Genomic DNA, 22143 nt, shown 5'->3' with positions numbered 1-22143 from the left:
TTTGTGCCTCAATTGTAGTGTTCTTGTGTTTTTAAGGATAATAAAATTTTCCGAACGTTTTAGTCTATACCTTGGTCATATCTTTTTTGCAGTTCTTAAGAGAGAAGCATTTAGACATTAGCACATCTATTTAGCAAAAGGTACTCTTGAAGTCTTGAATGTCAAATTATTCTTAAGTCCGATTTTGAAGAACTGTTTTTGACGAAGTCAGATTCTCAACTCCCGGATGTATAATTCTTTCTACGGCCCGCTCGTATCAAGCTTCTTACAAAGATAACTCATTTAGAAAAATAAGCAAGTTGGGCATATTTTGGAAAATAGGAAGACCGATCTTTTTGCGCATATTGTTAGTAAGGATTTAGAAAAAATTGACCGAAAAGGGCTAGCAACGGATAAAAACTTCGGAGCCCCACCAACTTCTCTATGGCCGACAAACTCAACCCAACCAATTCGTACCTAACTGCAGCAATACTCTGGGTCTATAAAACATTCGGTCTATTTCGGTTTATTTTTTCCTATTACCGTTGGTAAAGCCTGTTTTAAAACATGTTGTTCAACGCTCATTTTATTACTTGATTCTTGAATCTTTTTTATTTGTACACCTTGTATCCTCTTGTATAGTTTACAATATCTCTTGGTTCAATACATCGCAGAATAGTTCATTTATGCCATTAAAATAGACAATGTTATTTTCCACGACATACCGCACATTTAGTATTGAACGCATCACAATAGCTTCAGACACTAATAAAAATACTATCATTCCCATGTTCCCATTACAATTCATAGATATGTATCAATAGTTGCTACCATGACGTAACTATATAGCTCCCATAAAAGTTTACAATGTTTTATATGTTAAATATTTAGAGCTTAGCAAAATGTGACAATTTTAAATATACAGAGAGTTTGCAAAAGCGCGTAAGACGACACTTATAGAAAAACGTATTACAGTTGTTACTTTTTCAAGAAATCACTTTTAAATGTACTTTTTGGAAAGTAGAAATTTTCATTCTTTGCTTTGGAAAAAAAACAATACTAACCATCCAAAGTCGTCTGTGATTACAGGCTACAAATCTCAGTTCTTAGACTATTTTAACTAGATTTTCTTCTTTCAATTCATATGTTCACTGGTGGCATAATGAACCAAAGATTTTCAAGTGATACTAACCTTACCACGCACAGCACTCGATATTTTTTGAGCTCCGAGTATATAATGCAGAAATAAAATTTGAAACTTATCTAGGTCAAAACCATCGCGAATCCAATACATACTACATAACGAACACATACGGCATTGAATAACCAACCAATTTAACGGTAGAGTAAATGAGTTAACTGAAGCTTTTATGTATTAGCATATATAGAAGCTTCCTCGCTATATATTCAAGATTCTAGAAACTAGATAAAAACTAGTAATTGGTCGCATTTCTATTGAAATAACCACATATTGAGAGATATATGCTCGAACAAACTCGAAAAGACATTTTGTTACCATGTGAAAATCTTTTTATATTCTTTTTTATTATTTTATATTCTAATAACAATACAACCGACTTCATAAGAAAGGTAATTTTATACTATTTATGTGTGAATCTGGTTTCTGTTATTTGGTCGTCGCTGTTGACACGTTTCACACAATTTTCGCAGCAAGTGCTATTTCGCCAAAAACTCACCGAATATTATATTCCAAGAGTTCAACCATCTCTGATTTATCTTCAAAGAAAATAATCTAATGAGGTTAGGTCGCACGATTTTGGAATCCAATTAATAGTTCGGTTACGAAAAATTTCTAATTTACTTATGGTCGGGAACCCATCTTCTTCTAGATCTATGGGTCCTTGAAATTTCGAAAGTAAATTTATTTTTTGAATCTTTTTAGTACCTAGAAGTCTTTCATAGTTAAGGTCACAATGAAAAATTGCAAAAACGAGTGGTGAGAGGAATGGGTGATTGCTAATACAATGATGTTATGCAATAAATTTCTAATTTTTCGATCTAAGAAGTCTTCGGCATTATTTACATAAATATCTTTTTTTTCCAAAATTTCAAAGCCCCGTATCTAGAAAAGGCATTCTCCCTCTTATAAGTAAATTAAGCGATTGTTGTTATTTTAACGTCATTTTTAAGTTTGGGGCACCACAATGAAATATTACACGACCTATAAAAACTTGTTGAGTCCGCTTCTGACCGGAAAGTGTAAAAACTATGAGTTTCCGTAATAATAACTTTCAAATATTTATTTCCTCGTGTTTACACAATTAAAATATAATTATTTTACACTCGGCGCAAAAACATCCACTGTCTTTAAATTTTGAAAATTTCACTATTAGAGTTAAAATTACATAACGTGAGTTCTGATACCAATTACTTTTTTCAGATTAACCAAATTCATAAATTAAAAAATTAACAAAATATAATTAAAAATGTCGCCTTTTAATTACCACTTAAAAATAGAAACAAACACTTTGAAATTAATTGTGTAACTAAAACTAAAAAATAAATTTAGTAAATAAATAAAATTATGTGGTGATTATTATAATTAATAAAAAAAATAAAAAGCAATAACTGAGAGACATGAGTGATACAACAGGAGATGATGATGATGCATTAGACATACGAGAACGTAATGAATCGTTATTGGATAGTCCACGGGTATCGGTGGGTTTATCACCCGTACGCCATATGCCTGGTATCATGGAATCACCCGCTGATACTCTGGACGATGATGCATACAATGCATGGAGTAAGTATGTTTCATGTTTATATGTCTTTTTGCTTGTTTTTTGTTTTTTTCTGTACAAAATGCTTAATGAAATTAAGAAGTCCAATTATAAGGGTTTTAAGATACAAAATGTAGGTAGATTGAGAAAAACGCTAATAAAGATTAAAAGATATTTTAAGCAAATTTTTGTTTTTCAAAGGTACCTTATGCTTAAAATTACTTATAAGTGAAGGCTTAAAGAATCTATTTTCAATCTGAAAAAAATTAAAATTCCTGGTTAAAAGCTTAAAATTTTCAACTTTTCTAATACTGTTTATATACCCTTCTTCCATAAATTTCAATTAAACCATGTATAGATAGTGTTGATTACTCTGATAACATTAAACATATCACACATACATAACTGATATTCCCATATAATAAATACTAAAATAAAAATTTGCGCCCTCACGTGTAAACAGTGATGTTTACGAAAAAATTTTTTGAACAAAAGTAGTTTTAATTTTTTTATAAGGAACATTTGTTGCATTTAAACTGTTGTTCTATCTCTTACGGTTTACAAGATGGGTCCTACGGCCCAAGACCCAATTGACCTATGTTGCTCATTTACGAACCCGGCCTCACTTTTTACGTTCTGAGTACGTAATTACTTAATTTCAACTAGATATCTTATTTCATTTTTGAGTTATCGTGTTCACAGACAGACGGACGGACAACTGAAAATGGACTAATTAGGTGATTTTAGCAATACCTTTACTAAAATTTTGTTCTTAGCATCAATATTTCTAAGCGTTACAAACTTGAGACTAAACCTAATATACTATGATATATATTAAATATATGTATACGGTATACCAATTGAGATTTTGCGTTTTTAACATATAAATCTTAGATTGAAGTATTTTTAAAGGTATGCTTTATTATGTAAAAAGTTTAATTATCTTAAGATTTATTTGGAAAGCTACACATATAGATAATTAAAAAATTTAATCTTTTAAAGTTTGCTTTTTTAACATATAAATCCTTTATTGAAATGTTTTTAAAGGTATTCTTTGTTATGTAACTAATAATAATTTGCAAAACTTATATTCATTAGTTAAAATCATGGGAAATATGATTTATTTATTTTATTTCTTTATTTTCCCATAAAGAAAATTATAACACCCTCTTTCCCATAAAATGCATTTAAAGTCATGAAATAATGTATTATTTCTTCTATAACTGATTTGTCTAAATCTTTAGACATCAATACTTCAAAAACTATGGTATATAACGAAAAATTGTATTCTTAATTTTTGTCTAATTTTTAACATAATCCACAAAATTTGAAACGTAAGCCTTAGATACTTTCATACATACATTTTTTTGGGAACATCCTTAAGTTTAAGAATTCATCATTATCACTGTTAGACAATAGAAAAACCCCGTTCGCGTACACTATTTTCGCTGTCATAGTCAATTGTATGTTAATGAAATAAGTGGTCCACCAGAAAATCTTCGGAAGAAAGTGGCGCGTATATATTTTTGTATATTAAATATTCAATTGAAATCGTATCGTAATGGTATTTATATGATAGGTAAATAACACTATAAGGATTAAAAAAAAAACAATCAGAGCAAGAATTTCTTATTTCCTCAACTACATTGAGAACTTTTATTCAAAATGTGTATTAAATCTGCCAACTTAAAAAATCTTTCGCAAGCAAACTGCATTTAGGACTTTTTATTCAACAAAAAATGCAACAATGTATTTCGAAAATGTTTAGGAAGCTATTTATTGTTGCTCAAGCTATCAGCTCCTAGCGGTAATGGAATTTTCAAATATTAACCTCCTCTTTCTATTACATATTTCTTTTAGTAGAAAGAAAATAAAGGTTTTGTGTTGTAATTTATTGGAGATTTAGATTCACTTCCCGATCTTGGGTTCATATTTTATCTAAAAAAACATTGCATGTTTATTATAGCAATATATTTTCTCATACTCTTCGACGCTTTAATGAATTTAACAACTTTCTACAATCATTTGGTGTGAGATAATATTGTTTTAAACTATATTATTATTTATATCTTATTTAAGGAGCTATACCACGGTTTAAAACGAACTATTGACAACTACACGGTAAAAAAAAGTATGGCGTTTAGTACAATTCTGGTATGGTACAAAGGCATATACTATAATATCTATGTTGGCATAAGTAATATTACAGTATTGAATAAGGCTATTCACCAAAAGTATTGTGATATAGACAACCAGTATGGGTCTAGCGACCATACTGCATTCGTCCGCCCTGACTTTTTCAAAATAATAAAATGTGTTATATGATCAAAGTCAACAACAATACCTACATATCCTATCTAGTCCTATTATCAAAGCCCCAAACCAAATTTGAAAAAAACAGAAATTTGGGAAATTGTTAGCAAGATTTTGTCACACACCTTTTTCTCATTGATAATTCCCATAACCGGGAGATTCTCTTTGAGAAAACCTAATTTTTAATTGTAGAATAAGCTTAGAACATGTTTTATCTTTTTGTTATTAAATAAGTGACCGTTCCGTCGCTAATATGTAGTATTGTTAAACATAATAACCGAAAAGCGCTTTTGTACGGTTATTGAAAAAAACCGCAAAGATCCTGCTGGGTATCTTAAGCAGTGGTATTCCTCCTTAATAGTAATACTAAACATAATATACAATTGATAAATACACAGAAGATGATATTCAACATAACATCATTTGATTCCATGTATCTAGTTATTATAATAATAATTAGATAACCAAACATCGGCAGCGGCTCAAAACCTTGAGGCATTTACAATAGTTATGTATTTATTTATTTATTTATTATTTATAATATTTATATTTTATTAGTTGTAAAATAATGTTTATGTAATAAAAATTATTATTTTTTTAAACATTTACAAATACTGTATGTATTATATTATCGAAAAAGGGCGTATTTTCAAAGTCATCATTATCAAAAATAGTGTGTAATTTATAAATAAATTGTCAAAAAAAGGTTTTAAATGGTCATATAGCGTGAGTGAGTAGCTTTTAGAAGTTGAAATAATGTTTCCTTATCTGAATACCAGCTATTTTCGATATCGATTCATTTAATGTGGAGGAAATGGTAAGTTTAAAAAATACGCAAAAATTATTAAATCCAAATTAAACACTTCGATTTTTGAGTAAATTAAATATAGTAAAATCTTAATGACTCACTCAAAGTAGGTTGAAATTTGTTGAAATGTTCTTACAAACAACAATTTCAGACATCTACAATTATTGTATTGAAGGAATTTTTTTTGGAAATCTGACCTGATCATCATTCTATACAAAATATCGAGAAAATTATTAATGAGGTCAAGCAGTCAATTTGGCAATTACGAGCGCAGGCTTAGATCGTAAATAAAAGTGGTTTATGCATCATTCCACAAGGGAAATTTACAAAATTTAAAAAACCCCCGAGAAATTTTTTAGGGTACGGAACCCTAAATTCGCACTTGAAACGTATCTAAGAATACTGTCCACTAAATTACCCTTCTCCTTAGAGCCTTCTCCAAACTGAACCGATTTTGAGGATCATCGCCTATTTTTCAGTTGTTTAGGATACGGAAGCCTTAACTCCCACTTGAAATAACACTCTCCATCAAATTACCTTTCGAACGAAACAAAAAAATCCAAATCTGTTCATCCGTTTAAGCGTTACGACGCCTGTTATCGTAGTTCTATTTAAAGACATCGGTTGTTGCATTTTAAAAAGGGAAACTGATCTGGGACAAAAATGAAGTGCACGTGGCCGCCAAAAAGTTAGCTATACCAATTATTGTTTTATTTTGATCTTAGAGGGAAGAGCAATTATTTCATTTGAAAAATAAAAGTTTATTCTCGTTTATTCTTTTCTTTGTCGAATGATAAATAAGTTTGCCAACTTTATAACACATCAAATTTTAAGATAGAATATTTCGATATTAGAAACTAATTTAGCTGATATAAATTTATAACCAACAAATTAGTAAAAGTATATCTAGAGAAAGTTAAACCATAAATAAACAAATATAATCTCATATTTCAATCACAACTTTTTAGATTGTGATATAAATGTTTTTAAGATATTTGAGCTATCAATATTTATCTAATAAAATTGTTTTTTATTTGGAGAGTGAAACTGATGATGTGATAAAACGGATATTAAACGTCATCCCAACAAACATTACCAATATGTATTCACTTACTTTTTTATTTAAATAATTTATTAACAAATTACATTATTACTTCCGTTGAAAGAGTAATATACTACAAAAGTTTTAGAATTCTTTCAAAATTTTAAATAGCATTCATTTATTAATAGTGTGAATGGAATATTGTTGAATGATGAAATATTAATGGCGGAAAGTAGGTAAAAGAAAGGTCCCTAAAGTTACTGAATGTTAAGTTCAAATCGACTAAATATAATGGTAAAAGAATATTCGCATTAATTAATATCTTTTAAATACTCACAAAAATTGAAATCATACAACCTTTAGCGGCGAAAGCTTATCGTTTTTGACGATCAGATCAATAGCCTCCACAAACACAAAGTACTAAACCGCAAACTTTAGTCGCCCTATTAGCTCAGTTGGTTAAAGCGTGTTGGGCTGGTGTAGTGCATGGTATATGCATGAAGGAGGTGCACTCAGCCTCTGAAATTGAGGAGCTAATACATGAAATTATCAGCGAAAAGGTGGTAAAACACATATGGTATCACAATGGGCTCTATAGCCTAAGTGTGTCCTTCGTGGACAGCCAATATAGCCTTACCTAAAGCGCAAACTTGATATTTGATTTAATGTAATCATGGACTAAAAATAGCTTATTATGCATGGCAAAGTTAAAAAATTCAGCCTGTCTTGCCCTCAGATCTGCTTACAAGTGCAATGACAATAATTTGGGCAAGATATGTCACAATTTGTGCTTGTGTTTGTTACATCTTTATGGAGATCTCTTTAACTTAAAAATCCAATGATAGCTACAAGTCATAAATGCATTCATTTAATCACACTTGAAATTATTTACCTCTATCTATAAGATTGAAATTAAACATACGATTCGACATTTGAACTTCGAGATTTCATCGGTAGTCTCAAAACTTTTAGTTTATTTCAATAAGCATCCAGGTAGTTACGTGAAAGGGGCAACTGCTTTCCTGAGGTGTCAAATCGCTCGGAAATTATCAAAATCGTCGAATGTATCCAAAAATTTGTGGTATCACGTTTTTAGATTTTTTGAGCTAATTGGGACTCAAAAACACTGAAAATCTAGTTCATTTTACCATTAGACTTATAATATCGAAGATTCGGTCTGCAATCGTTGGGACAAATCGATTTTCACATGCAATTTTGAATAAAATTTTCGAATCTACTCAACCAAGTCAGAGAAAAAATTCCATATATACAGAGCTTTATCCAATTCCATCAAACAAAATTTTTTTCAAAATGGATAAGGGCCTTATGAAAATTGCTAAATCGAGAAAATTTTCTTTTCCAATTTCAAATACACTGGATTTTCGTGAATTTTAAGACCTATAACTATTTTAAAATGTTTAAAAACCCAAGGCAAAATAGTTTTAGAATGTTTTTAAGTTTGATTCACAAAAGAACAAGGACATGTAAAATCGAAATTTTTCTTTTTGATTTGAACAAAATTACTTACTTAAAATAATAACTATCCCTGATATTGGAGATTTCACCTGAAATCCTTTGCAGCGAAGCTCAAAAATTAAATATAATCCTAGAGTTAAGTTACAAAATATACCGGATTAATGAATTGTAATAAAACTTGTTTTTTATTTCACAAGTTAAATTTAGCCTAAAAAATATAAAAAAAACTAAGACTATCACTCAAGAAAGATTTTTTAAAGCAATATGTAGCTTAACATACATGGAGGCTATAAATGGTGTTCATATCAGATCTGTATACCTCATTACATAAGTTTTTTGCCGACATTTCCTCTAATATCGCTTTGTCTATTCTATTCGACTTGGTCAAAAGTTATACATTCTAAATGACTTTAAACTTTTATTAAGGTTTTTAGTCTGTATATAGATGTTGTGTGGCATTCTCACCAGTATTTTTTTATATTTTTAAATATTTTTGCATTTGTAAGTAATGTCTTTAAAATACTAAAATAGTAATCTATGTCAATTATTGTATTTTTTTTTCTATATAATACATAATTTTAATTTTAAAATAGTTTTATTATAAATAATACTCAAAGATCATGACCTGCTTTTATCGTCATCATAAAGTGTTGGATCGTGATCCCATAATAAAGCAAAATTTCTTTGATAATTTTCATCTATTAAATTAAGTTTGATATTACAAAAAGTGAAAATGAAAAAAGGAGTTAATAGTTGCTCGAGTGTCGAACTTATGATACCTGAGTTTTTCTATTATTTACTTGCTGTTAATTTTAAATGAAAGTCATTTGCAAAACAATACCTAAACATTTTGAAAAATAGTAGGCAAAAACTAAGTACAATTATCGATTTTTAAACTCCTGCTATTTGTTTCTATTAATTATTTTTCTAAGAGAGGCAAAGTGACTGAAATTTTTTGTGTTAAATAATGAGTTTAATACACCTTCTGTATAATATTCAAGTTGATTTTCTGTGCGGTTTACGAATACTCTGTGCAGATTTATAAATTTATTATTAAAAACAGCCCTTTTTACATTATTGTATATGAAGAAGTCGTAATAAATGTTGGTTCTTTAGTCAATAACTATATTTAATAATGTTACCATTTACATAAAAAAACTTTTATCAATATTCCTCAAGTTTTAAGGTTTAAAATCATACCAAAATTAAGAACTGTGCATAAAAATGAAATACATTTTTGTGGTAAAATCACTGACTTTGAAATCACTGACATTTCTCCTAAACCGTACAGAAAATCGATATGAATTTTTCACAAAAGACGTATAAAAGGGTCAATAATTGATAAATTAATTTTTTAATTTTGGTATCATTTTGATTTTTTCGGTATCGAAATACCTGAAATATTAAAATCAAAAAACTGGATTGATATAAATTCAACACTCCACGATTAAAATCTTTAAGCAATCCTCCAAATGGCCTACAAAAAGGAATCACAGAAACTTCGCTTTATTATGGGCTCACGGTCTATGTATACTTACTTTACAAGTCCTGATATAGTATTTTAATTTTTAGTAATCAATCTGATTTGATTAGTTTTTTAATTAGTAAGTATTGTCATTAGCTTGTTTGAAGAACAGCAATCATCACATCGACCGTGTTAGCACATACATGACTTTACACATTAGTAGTGACTGAAGTGATAAAAAGTAGTAGAATTTTAAAATTTATAAAATGTTCAAAATTTAATATTTCATAAATAGTAAAGCATAAAATTTATGATTTAATTTAAAATTATTTATTGTTTTGTGATGTCGATTGTGTATAGGTATTTTGTGTTTTGATATAGTGTTGTGGAATATAATTGTAGCCGATCTTGATCTACTAAAATTATTCTGTGTGTAACTACAAAAATGACATGTAATTTATAAAGTGAATTATGTGAAATTATAAGATTTATTTATAAAATAATGATAAATATCTTAAAATAAAAATCATGATCTAAGTTCTCAAATCGTAGAGAAAAAAACTGTGTAGATTTAAGAAATATAATTTAATATTAAACATGTCTATGATTATATCATTTTGTCCACGATCTTACTAGCGTGAAGTGCTCGTGCTTTGGCTGTTTTTTTCAAATAAAAAATTAAACTGAGTTAAAGTACATTATATCACAAGATTCCGCGGGTTTCCAATTTTCTCCGATCCACTTGATTCGCCATTATCATCACTGTAAATCGTAACCAAATTCATACCAAAATCGAAACATACCTAGTATGAATAAAGTATTAAGCCAATCATTTAAGACTGTACTGGACATGTATACTAACAGTAAGACAAGCAGGCTACTTTCTGGCTCACGAAAGAGCATATAATACCACTTGAAACTATACGATTTTTCCAAATTTGAACGTCTGAACGTCTTGTTACTTTTTTTCTTTATTTCCCTGCACCAACACCAACAACACACGTTATTTGCCAGTTATTTCTAATCAACCAAGAAAATTTTTTATAAAAATTAAAGTCAAAATTTGTAGACACAATTCCAAAGGTACGTTATTACAAAACTGAACAAGACTGAACTCTTGAAAAACCTATAAGTGGAAAAATTGAAAAAAACTTTTATAAATAATGTGTTAATAATTAATGGAATTGGACAAATGGATAATTTAATAGTTTTATGAAGTCAAATATTTCAATAAACTTGTAATAATTCATAAGTGTGGACCAAAATAATGAAAGATTTAAAAATGCGAATTTTATCATAATGTATATGGGTATAAAAAATATTCTGAGCAACTTTTTCTAGTAGTTTTTTTTTCGATATCTCTAACCATCACTGACGCTAGGCAAAATTTTAAGAATCGATCCTATTTGTCAATTTGTAGTAGGCTGAGTTTAAAGTTCAGATTCCGATTAAGTATCCTTAAAAATGTGACCCATCACCCATGTATGACTGAAATTTCAAATCGTTATTCCTATCAGAAACGAAAATATGAAAGTGTCTTCATCTTAAATGCGACGCACTGTATATAACGTCATGTAATGTGTTAGGTTAGATTATATTGGTTGTCCACGAAGGACGCACTTAGAAGGTATATACAGCCCATTGTGATACCATATATGTGTTTTACCACCTTTCCGCGGATAATTTCATTTATCAGTTCCTCAATTTCAGAGGCTGAGTGAACCTTCATCATGCATATACTATGCTCTACACCAGCCCATCACAACTATTAATTAAATTAATTTTGTTGCGACGGCGGGAATCGAAGTAGGGTAGCGGCTACTTTGAAATAAATGTACGACTAGTTTGAAAATAATAATATGAATATATTATTTGGCCATAACATTGAATAAAGAACATACATACTATAATTATATTAAGTTACTTGATATATTCTCAAATTAATTAGATTATAATTGTAGACATTAGCTGCATACATGTGTTAACATCGTTCATTTACTTACCGATTCCTTTCATTTTATTAATTGATTATAATATGTTGACTATTATATAGATACCTTTATGGTTTCTTTATAGAAAGTACCTACAAAGCAAAAAACCAAATTAGATATTATTTGTAAAACACTATTTAATATTCATAATATCTTTACACAGGCAAAATAGTACTTAAAAATCATAAAATATTTTTAAACAAATTGTAAGAAATTTTCACTAAACCTTTGATTAGTTTTTTAATTACTCATCGCTTCGCTTATGAAGCTTTTAAACTGAAATTGGAATCGGTTATAGGTACTTATTACTATATTGTAAGGGATATTTCAAAAATTACTTGATCATTCTAAGAGACATTAACTGTTTATCTTGTGGCTAATACCTACTGTTAATCGTTTTTTACCTTTTGGAGGCCCTGAATACATAACGGTCGTTGAGTTCCTTTTCTATGTCTATATGGTCAAGCCATTTTTGGCATACAGAGAAAGACAAAGAAATAAAAGCTAGGCTCACATTTTGTGTCTGGGCGTATAAGCAAATTGATGTGTTAAAAAATACATATCTCATTTTTCTGTCACGAAATACAAAATATTAGCATTTAGTTTATCCTGGATAAATTTTCCGGTTTAATTAGTATTCAATGTCATAATCTATTTTTGCTCCATTTTACGTATTTTTATTTTGTTGGCAAATCGAATTTCTTTCTTTCAATACTCAATTGAACCTAATAAAATCATATAAAACTAATAAAAGAAACATGATACTAATACTCCATAAGTTTGGAGCTATAGAAACCTCGAAAATCGCATCGAAAATGGATCGACGACTGCAAAGGATGTTTTTTTGTTGGCTGGTCGAGATCCACGAACTCATATAACAAGTACGTGAAACTCCTAAGTCAACCTATAAGCGCCCGTGGCTGAATTTACGGCGCCTATCTGGGCGAGGTCTAGTCATCGGTCGTTAATTTGTACTGCACATCAGACTGCCTTTCTCTCGAACGAGAGAGAAAGTGACATTAAGTGATTGAAAACAAAAGACAGCCAAAAATTGACAACCAAAGACACTCTAATGTGCAGTACAAAACGACCGAGGACTAGAACTCGCCCAGATAGCCTTATTTCCTTCTATCCTTTCCACTCAAGTTTCTCATCCTTGTTATATTGGTTCGTGCCGGGATTCTTATTGGTCTCCGGCACATGTCTAGAGTACGTACCCATTGGAAAAGAAATATTGTACTAAATTAACTGAATTCGAACAATATAGTGATATATATAACAAACAACATTATAAACAGAAAACTCCTCAGATTGCATTAATAAAACAATCCTGAATTAATATAGCAAATATACGTTACTATAAAGAATACTTTAGTATGAATATAAAATAGAATTTTGTGTAGTCATAAATTTACTTATAAATCGATAATTTTACAGATAAAAATGATTGCTACTTTTTTCATCGATTACAAACGAAATAATTTGACTACGATAATAATCGCACGCGAACGAATAGAAAAACTTTAAGAGAATTGTTAATATATTGAATAAATTTTGTACGAAATGTTAAAATTAAATTTCGACTGTTATTTATTGAAAGTGTTTATTTAACTCTTGGTGATGGACCATACCAAAGATAAACAATTTGGCTTTTATTTTTTAATATGGGACGGGGTGGCAGAGAATTTTTTAACTGCCATGCATACTTAAAGTTGAGGATGATATTCCAATATGAAGTCACCTATAATTGAATAAGAAAAATGTAAGAATCATTTTGTCCGTGTTCCAATACCAGAGAGAGGCCATCGCCTAACAATCTGAAAAAGGAAATTTTAAGGGTGGTGGACAACAGCAACTCCCCTTTTCCGGAATTTGAACGGAATTTCTTCAACGAGAAATCAGGTCAAACCTGCTCTTTTAGCATCAGTCTTTTAAATTTCTATCAATTTTTTTACAATCTACTTACTGAAAGTTTATTCCATTTCTTCTAAAATTTGTTATAGATGCCCCTTACAAATTGAATGTTTTATTTTTTTATTTATAATAATATTTAGTCATAATTTCTTCGTATTAATTTATACTTAAATAAAATTAGAGCATCAACTGCAGAATTCCAATCAATTTAAAATAATTAAATCAGCATTAATTATTTTCAAATAAAAAATTTAATTTTAAAACTGAATGTGTACCAGCAACGATATATAAACTATTAATTAAATAATAAATATATATAAAAATTACAAATATTTTAAAATATTTTTTGATTAATACAGAATATGGATTTTATTTATAAAATAAAACGATTTAAACATAAAAATATGTTTTTTAAAATTATAAATATTCATTTATTTAATATAAAAAATTGTGTTCGACTTATACCTTAAAAATAAATAGTAAATAAAAAAGATAAAAATTAAATTAAATTAAAAATAATATAAATATTATAAAAATGAGTTTATATAAAATAGCCATCAAAAATCAATTTAATTCAAGAGCAATGAATGCTTATAGTATGTATGAAATTTTTTTTCTATTATTTTCACTTATTAGCTCACTCCATATCATTTGGCGCTATGTTACTTCACAGCACAATATTATTGAATTACTTAATATATTTAAATGGTCCACCCTGTATACCATCGACCAAGATCAAGAGATTCAATTTTAGTAGAAAACATTAGTCCCATAAATATTGTTTATAAAATAATAAAATATAATTTTAGACTTGATATTTGTACACAATGCATGAAAATATAAGTACGATAAGCCTTATCACAATCTCAACATTTTTTTTTTATTGAAAGTGTAGTTTTTCATACTTGATTTCACTCAGATCACTTAATAAATTAATTTCATTTTTATAATTTCCAGAGTCTTTAATTAAAATTAATTAATCTTATCATGATTTTACATTAATACTTTGATGGTATTATTACTTTGATTTTTTTAACTGATATCAATTTATATGATTTAGATTTAATGCAAATAAAATTATCACTTGTTAAATCGTCCGAATTATGAAAATTACTCGTAATTAAAACAAAATGTATTATAAATACGAAAATCGAGCTATCTCTTGAGTGAAATTTATAATTAAAATATGTTTTGACGAATACTTAGGTATTCAAGATATCGAATTTCTTAAATTACATATTTTCGTTAGAATTGAAAACGGTGAAAATTGATCAATTATTTTGAAATAATTAAACCTACCTACAATTCTTCAATGCTCAATATTTATTCAATTCTATGTTCTTAAGCTCAGGTGTGGATTCGAGTTAACTTCTTAGAGGATTCAGAGACGGATAGTTACATGAAAACTCGTATCTCGGATATATTAGATATAGTAATGATGAATGAGTTTGGCATGACCTATAAATGTGGTCAATAGCAGCAAGGGTTAGAAGGTGCTGCACATAATTTATTTATTCGGTCAATCTTTGAACAAATTCAATTCTTAGTCGAATGCTTAGAAAAAAATAGTTGAAAATCCATCAGAAACAGTTTTAATGTAAAGGTTGGAGGTTTGAGCGAAAAATCCTCTGTGAGAAACTTTGAGAGGTCAAAAACCTTTTTATTCGTTGAGAACGCTCTTGATGGTGTTTACTAGTCTCACGGATATTAATTGAAATTTTTATTTATCTATACTATGAATAATATAGTGGTTCAGGCATTGTAATTCTTAATTCTAGCCGATTAATACCTAATTGACCTAGAGCATATTAATAAAATAACTTGTCATCCGGTCCTATTAACCAGTAAATCAACAAATCAAATTAAACTTTCACTAGCAACTAATAAAAGAAATTATCAAACAGATTCGTTAACATATGAATATTCAAACTTTTGATGATGTAATATTATATCCGTACGTTAGAGACCGTACTTTTAAAATTTTTATAATTTTGTAAATAAACCCTCTTATAATTTTCTTAAACTCAAGAAAACTATTTACATCTTCTTATTAGGATTACGTTCGTGAATTTGCAAGGGGGTAGTAGATTCTGTCTCACAAGTCTTACACATTCCGTCACGCTTTACAAAAAACATGTTATTATCTCTAAAAGTTTTTCTTCGAAACTTTTTTGTTTTTAGTAAAAATCATTTTATTGATGTCTATTGCCGTTCATTATTTTAATTAATTGAGAATACCCAGGCTCAAATTTTAAAAACGACGATTTTTCAAGGCCAAAATTCGATACAGCAGATAATCGGTTCTCTTTAATTCTTCGTTATAATATTCCCAACAATGTTTAACGTTCTGATACCGTTTTTTTTTTATACGACATTGTCCTGTGATTTTTCCTGTGGCTACTTTTATCAAGGTTAACTAACATTTTAATAAAACAAGGTTGGAATAAATTGTATTTGAATCAATCAACCTCTTTCGAAGTTATGATACTGGAGATAAATAAACACGTTGAGAAAATTATTTCCACATTTCAGCTGTTTTTTGTCGGAAGTTTAAGTCAGCCGATTCAACGATAAGAGATTAGTAAAAAGTGATTTTTTAGAATTATAAATAAGAACTATATTTTTGCGGAACTTCAAAGAGTATTAATTTAAATATTATTTAAAAAATATTTAAATCGATTTACACATTTGGTATTAAATTTGCATAAACAAAGCAACATTGAAATTCGTTTATACAATATCAGATAAATTTGTATAGATTTTTTTTATAACAAAACACACCCTATTCTCTATTCAATATACGTCAACATGTATAAAAATTTTGATATATGATTGATGACAATCGATAATCTTAATAAATTTTTTAAACAGTGAATGCTGTCTTAAATGTTTTTAATTCAATTTTTTTTCCAATTTGTTTGTTGCTGTGGAGAACTTATTACTTCTCTAAATAAGAATGAATTTTCAAAATTATTTTGGGCATTTTGTAGTAGATTATTACCCAAGAAACAAAACCACACTCAATAATTTCAGCGAGCTATACATATAGAGAATTTCAAACAATATTTCAGAAATGACGCCTATCATACCCCTTAAAAAGTATTGCAGGAATTTGAAAATAGATATTGGATAACAACTTCACAAAAATGCAGTAGAAAGAGCAATTTAGACCCCAAAAAAAAGAGTAATTTCGATTCAAATTCGTGTTTAGTTGACGATGGAGTAACTAGAGAAAGCTTAGGCTCTTTAGAAATTATTTCTATTGAAAACGAAAAAACAAGATATCTAGCCGTTTCCAACCTTATTAATGTATTTGCCTCATATTTGCAACAAAATTATTTAGTATTTACTAATCTTTGCTTTGTAAGAATAAATAAGTTTCAGCGCAAAATAATAGGTATTCATTTTTTTCCTGTTGTAAAACTGATATGCGGAGAGTGGTCCAATAGAAAAAAGGGACTCATTTTCCTCGATGGAACGCATCAAAATCAACAGAATTAACGTCACTGATACTTACTTAACTCACTTTTGAATGTTTAAACAGATGTCACACGCAGTCTTGCAATCTCATCGCGAGATCAAATATGGCAAATGGGGTGACGAATGTGAAACAACTACCGTATGGGGTTGAGTCGTAAAGTTGACACAAACGCATGAGTTGTTTGTATGAAAGTAATATACTGTCTAACAAATTTCAAATATTGTTGTTTTGAAATGCAACATAGTTTTAAACAATCTTGTTTTGATTGGTTCTTCCACTCATGAATATTATAACAAAATACTGATGAGATTGTCACAACCACATGAGCAAGTTTATTAGGTTTATTTAAAAAAAAAAGTTTGAACCAGCGACATATTGATTTGTATTGATTTTAGTGTCTTAAATCCACTGCTGTCCTGCTGTACCGACTCCGATACTGATGGTTGCATATATTTACACAAATATGCTCTCTATTATAAAAATGATCAATAATTTATTTCAAACTCACTGTAAGTTAGTAACAACAATCTCTATGTCGTTGGCACAATCATATGGACTAGATATGACAGCTATGTGTTCGTAATAATCCTATATTTAAATCAAACGCAAAGACATTTTCTTTTAACTCATCGATTCGCTTTATTTACACGATTATATATTCCAACTAAGTACAATTTTATTTTCCATCGATGATAATGATTTTGTTTATTTAATTTCAGTGATTTTGTGTTAATGAATTCATATTTTAAATTCAATCCCATTCTATTGTAATTACAAATATTTAGCTGTACTTTTTCCAATCATTAGGAAATTGTTTGAAAGTATTTTTACTTTATTTTAATATGAAACGGCCAACTTCGGAATGAGATTGTCATTATTTTAATTATTTTTCAGTGTATTAATAGACATCATATTTGACTCTCACTGCATAGGTCATAGTATCAAGATTACTAGAGTAAAATAGATTTACCACACCTACAACAATATAAACATTATATGGTAATCATTTTATATTACACACAATTTCACTTTGATTAGTAATTTCTAATATAACTAGTTTAAACAAAAGTTAAGAAAAACTTACTTCTAAATAGTATCGATGTGAGTCACGATTTAAATGGAATCTCACGATTTCAAATAGGCCTCTCAGGTATGTTAGTTCCGTTGAATAAAATTTACTGTGAATTTAAACAAAAAAAATTCGCTTTTATTTTGGATACGCCGACCATTTACATTTATAAGTTTATGTTTTAATATTGATTTAGTCTGTTTTTTTTAAATAATGGACTACAGTTAAAATTGTATATGATTAAATAATTTTTTATGATAATACATTTTTTGTAAAACTAAAATCTGACCATCGTCTGATTTCCAACCGCTCAGAAAGTATATGCCTATTGCAAGTATTTTAAAGCAAATCAAAAGAACATTATGTAAAAAATTCTCAAGGTTGTCCCTTAATAAATTATTCCTATTGCAAATATAAGAAAAAAAGTGAAAATAAACAATTGACTAAGTTAATTGTTGAAATATCCTATACGGATAGTGTTGAATATCAGTGCTTGTATTACTTTTGTAAATAAGATAAGTTTAAAAACAAAACAAAAAAATGCATGTATATAAATTTTCCCCACAAAACTTTCAAAACTTTTGCTAACATTTTTTTTTCTTTCGTTTTTTAGTTATACTTTTTGAGAAAATAGAACCTAAACTTTTTCCCTAATTTGGACTCAAATGAGAAAACAAAGATATTTTAAAAAAAGGTTTCAAACAAAAGTTGTTTATTTTTATATAATGAAAATTTTTTGCACTTAGATTTTCGTTCCAATCTGTTACAGTTTAAAAGATGTTCCCATTACCCAATCGAGCTATATTGCTTGTTTTTGAGTTATCGTGCTCTCCGACGGACGTGCTTATCGAATTCTCGGACCGGAAATGGATTTTGTTTGTAGCATGAATATTTAAAATCATTATAAACTTATATATATTTTTAAATTTTTCCACTTAAAATCAAATTATGTATTTCAAACATTGATTATTGAGGTTGTTATTTTCCTACAATATTAGAAGAAAAGTTTTGCATTACATGCAAGGTAAGAGTACATTAGCTTGTAGTGAAAAATCTTTACTGTACCACTTAAATATTTCTAATACAACATACAGTGTTCGGATTTTTCTAACTTGCTAAAAACACTAACTGTCTTATGCTCCCCGTGTTAATGAACCGAACTTTAATTAAGTTTATCTCGAATTAAAGCTGGTCAATCGACCTCAAATTTTAAGGATAATTATATTATAATATCCTTAATAAGTATTTTCTGACTCTACGTCCATAGTAAGATAACAACCTTAATATCTCTATAAATATAATATTAAAAACCTAAAAAGGCTAAATGGCCGAGCGGCCTAAGGCATTAGACTCTGGCCGGTCGTCTATTTAGAATTAGGTTGCGGGTTCGAATCCAGGCAGTGGCAGTGTAAACAAGTTAATAAATAATAATAATGAGGGCGGTAGAATTGATCACATTGTCGTCGCTTGGATAAGAACGAAGCAACCGAATCCACCCACATCAAATTGTAATTGTAAACATGTATGAAGTTAAATAAATAAAGATTAACAAATAATGATGTGGGTGGCCTCTGTTAAAGCGCATATGTCAGAGAAACGGAGGTTAAACCCCATTATTATTATATTATTATTATATAATATTAAAAACAGTGTTAATACACTTTTGAGCGTCAATCGGAACAATTAAATAGACATTTGGTTATATTTTCGGCGGCCTATTTTCCTTTCTTTAACGTGATTATTGGGGTGGACTGGGGTGAACAAATAATAAAAATAAAAAAGGGCTTCAATGCGATTCATGTATAATAATTGTACATGAATCCTTCCAAAATAAAAATGTTTAATGTTGTTGGCTACTTATATCTTCTTCTTTCTTAACCTGGGGTGGACTGGGGTGAACAAATAATAAAAATAAAAAAGGGCTTCAATGCGATTCATGTATAATAATTATACATAAATCCTACCAAAATAAAAATTTTTAATGTTGTTGGCTACTTATATCTTCTTCTTTCTTAACTAGCCATGTGGAAAATTTTATGTTAAACATAAAATTATCTGGTCAATAAAAAATTCTATGCCAATGGTTATGTGTGCTAAAGTCGCATTAACTAAAATTCTCATCATATTTTTGTTGATTAATAGTAATTAGTTTCCATAGCCACTATGTTCAAAATCAGTGTAAAAAACAAACTGGACGATTAACTCGAATCAAAAAAATAATCAAATCAATCAAAATTAAATAAGTTTATTATTGATGTTTATCTATATTTGAGTGTGATAACATATTGTAGTGATTGATTTTTTTCTAAATGTTAGCTTACCTTTGTAAATGCACTGTTGAGAGATTGTTGACGTTTTTTCAACAACAATCTAGTGAGTATTGACATTTTTCTGATTTTAATTTCCTGTTTATAAGATAAGTCATAACGATCGCACATTTCTATGATACACTAAAATAGATTAAAAATACGTAAACAAAAATTGTTTGTAGCTTTCATTTATTATAGTAAAATTAAGTTAATTTATTTTATCGGGTGATGTTTGAATCCCTCTTTTATATCGAACTTGAAAAGGATACCTTTATGCCAAGCTTTTATTGTACTAAAAAGTAAAAAATAATTGTAGAAGCTGAAGGCACTCAATTTAAAATATCAAGAATAATTCGGAGATCCTCAAATGATTCATGCAAATAATTATTTTCTACTTTTTACTACAATTAAAGCTTGTCCTTTAAAAAATATTTATATAATTTGTATATATGTGTACATTCGTTTTAGTCCCCAGTTTGTAACGCTTAGAAATAATATTGATGATACGAACAAAATTTTGGTATAGGTGATCATAAAATCACCGCATTAACCCATTTCTGTATATCCGTCCGTCCGTCCTTGAACACGATAACTCAAAAACAAATAGAGATGTCAAGCTGAAATTATATCGTACTCAGAGCGTTAAAAGTCTTTAAATTCGTAAATGATCAACATAGGACAATTGGGTCTATGATTCCGATTCTTTCCTGGCTCTTTAAAAAATAATCTTAATATTGACCTTAAACTCCTAAGGGATGGATATCTACCACAAACCAACTCAATATCATTGGTTTTACATATTTCGGTTTAGTTTTCTCTTCCCCAGCCACTTCAAGAAAACTACCACTAAACTACCAAAAAAGTTGATGAATGTTATAAATTTGATCTGTTTCGTATTTTCGTTATCTTGTAAATAAATTTAATATTGATTGTTCTTTTGTTTGATTTCAGATGAGATGCTTGAAACGGAAGGTGCCAGTTTAGCTGGTCGTGTTCATGAATTAGAACGTAAAGTGCTTGAACAAGGTGATGAAATTGTATGTTTAAGAGCCACGTTAGCAGATGCATTACGACGTTTAACATTATTAGAAAATACAAAACCACAGACGCCATTACATCAAAGAAATGGTACAACATCATCTGCTTCGACTGGTGCTCTTTCATCAGGACATCGACGTAAGTTATATACTACATTCATTAACAATTCAATCATTTACAACCAATCTAATGGATACGTGGTTATTTGAAAATAAAATAAATTTTCGTTGGATAAAGAAAAAATAATTATTTTGATTTTGTTAACAACACAAATAACAGTATTTTTGATCATTTTTATATTTGAAATTCTATATAGAACTTAATGCAAATTCAGGTTGGTTTAACAAAATTGGATAAAATTTGCATGAGATAAAGCAAAATCAATTTTTCTGACTCGATGTATGAAAACTATGACTCAAACCTACTGAAATTACTTACTTGCTTTATTAAACCTGGATAAATTTTGCCCGTATAAAATATAAAAAAGGATTTTTCTAAACTATAAATTCAAACG

The 22143-nt window shown here is 28.7% G+C and overlaps 1 protein-coding gene across 1 annotated transcript in view; it reads left to right on the top strand.

Moving 5' to 3' along the window:
• The first annotated feature begins 2546 nt into the window (after nucleotides 1-2546).
• LOC123291868 (echinoderm microtubule-associated protein-like 2) overlaps nucleotides 2547-22143 on the top strand; it is a 44364-nt gene continuing 24767 nt past the window's right edge. The window contains exons 1-2 of the mRNA XM_044872301.1: nucleotides 2547-2746; nucleotides 21543-21767. Of these exons, the coding sequence (XP_044728236.1) occupies nucleotides 2578-2746; nucleotides 21543-21767 (394 nt within the window). The 5' untranslated portion in view covers nucleotides 2547-2577. The remainder of the gene's footprint in view (nucleotides 2747-21542; nucleotides 21768-22143) is intronic.

The sequence above is a fragment of the Chrysoperla carnea genome, chromosome 2 (assembly GCF_905475395.1).
Source record: "Chrysoperla carnea chromosome 2, inChrCarn1.1, whole genome shotgun sequence".
Lineage (NCBI taxonomy): Eukaryota > Metazoa > Arthropoda > Insecta > Neuroptera > Chrysopidae > Chrysoperla > Chrysoperla carnea.
Note: the sequence above shows the minus strand (reverse complement) of the source record. Positions and strands in the feature narration are given on the sequence as shown.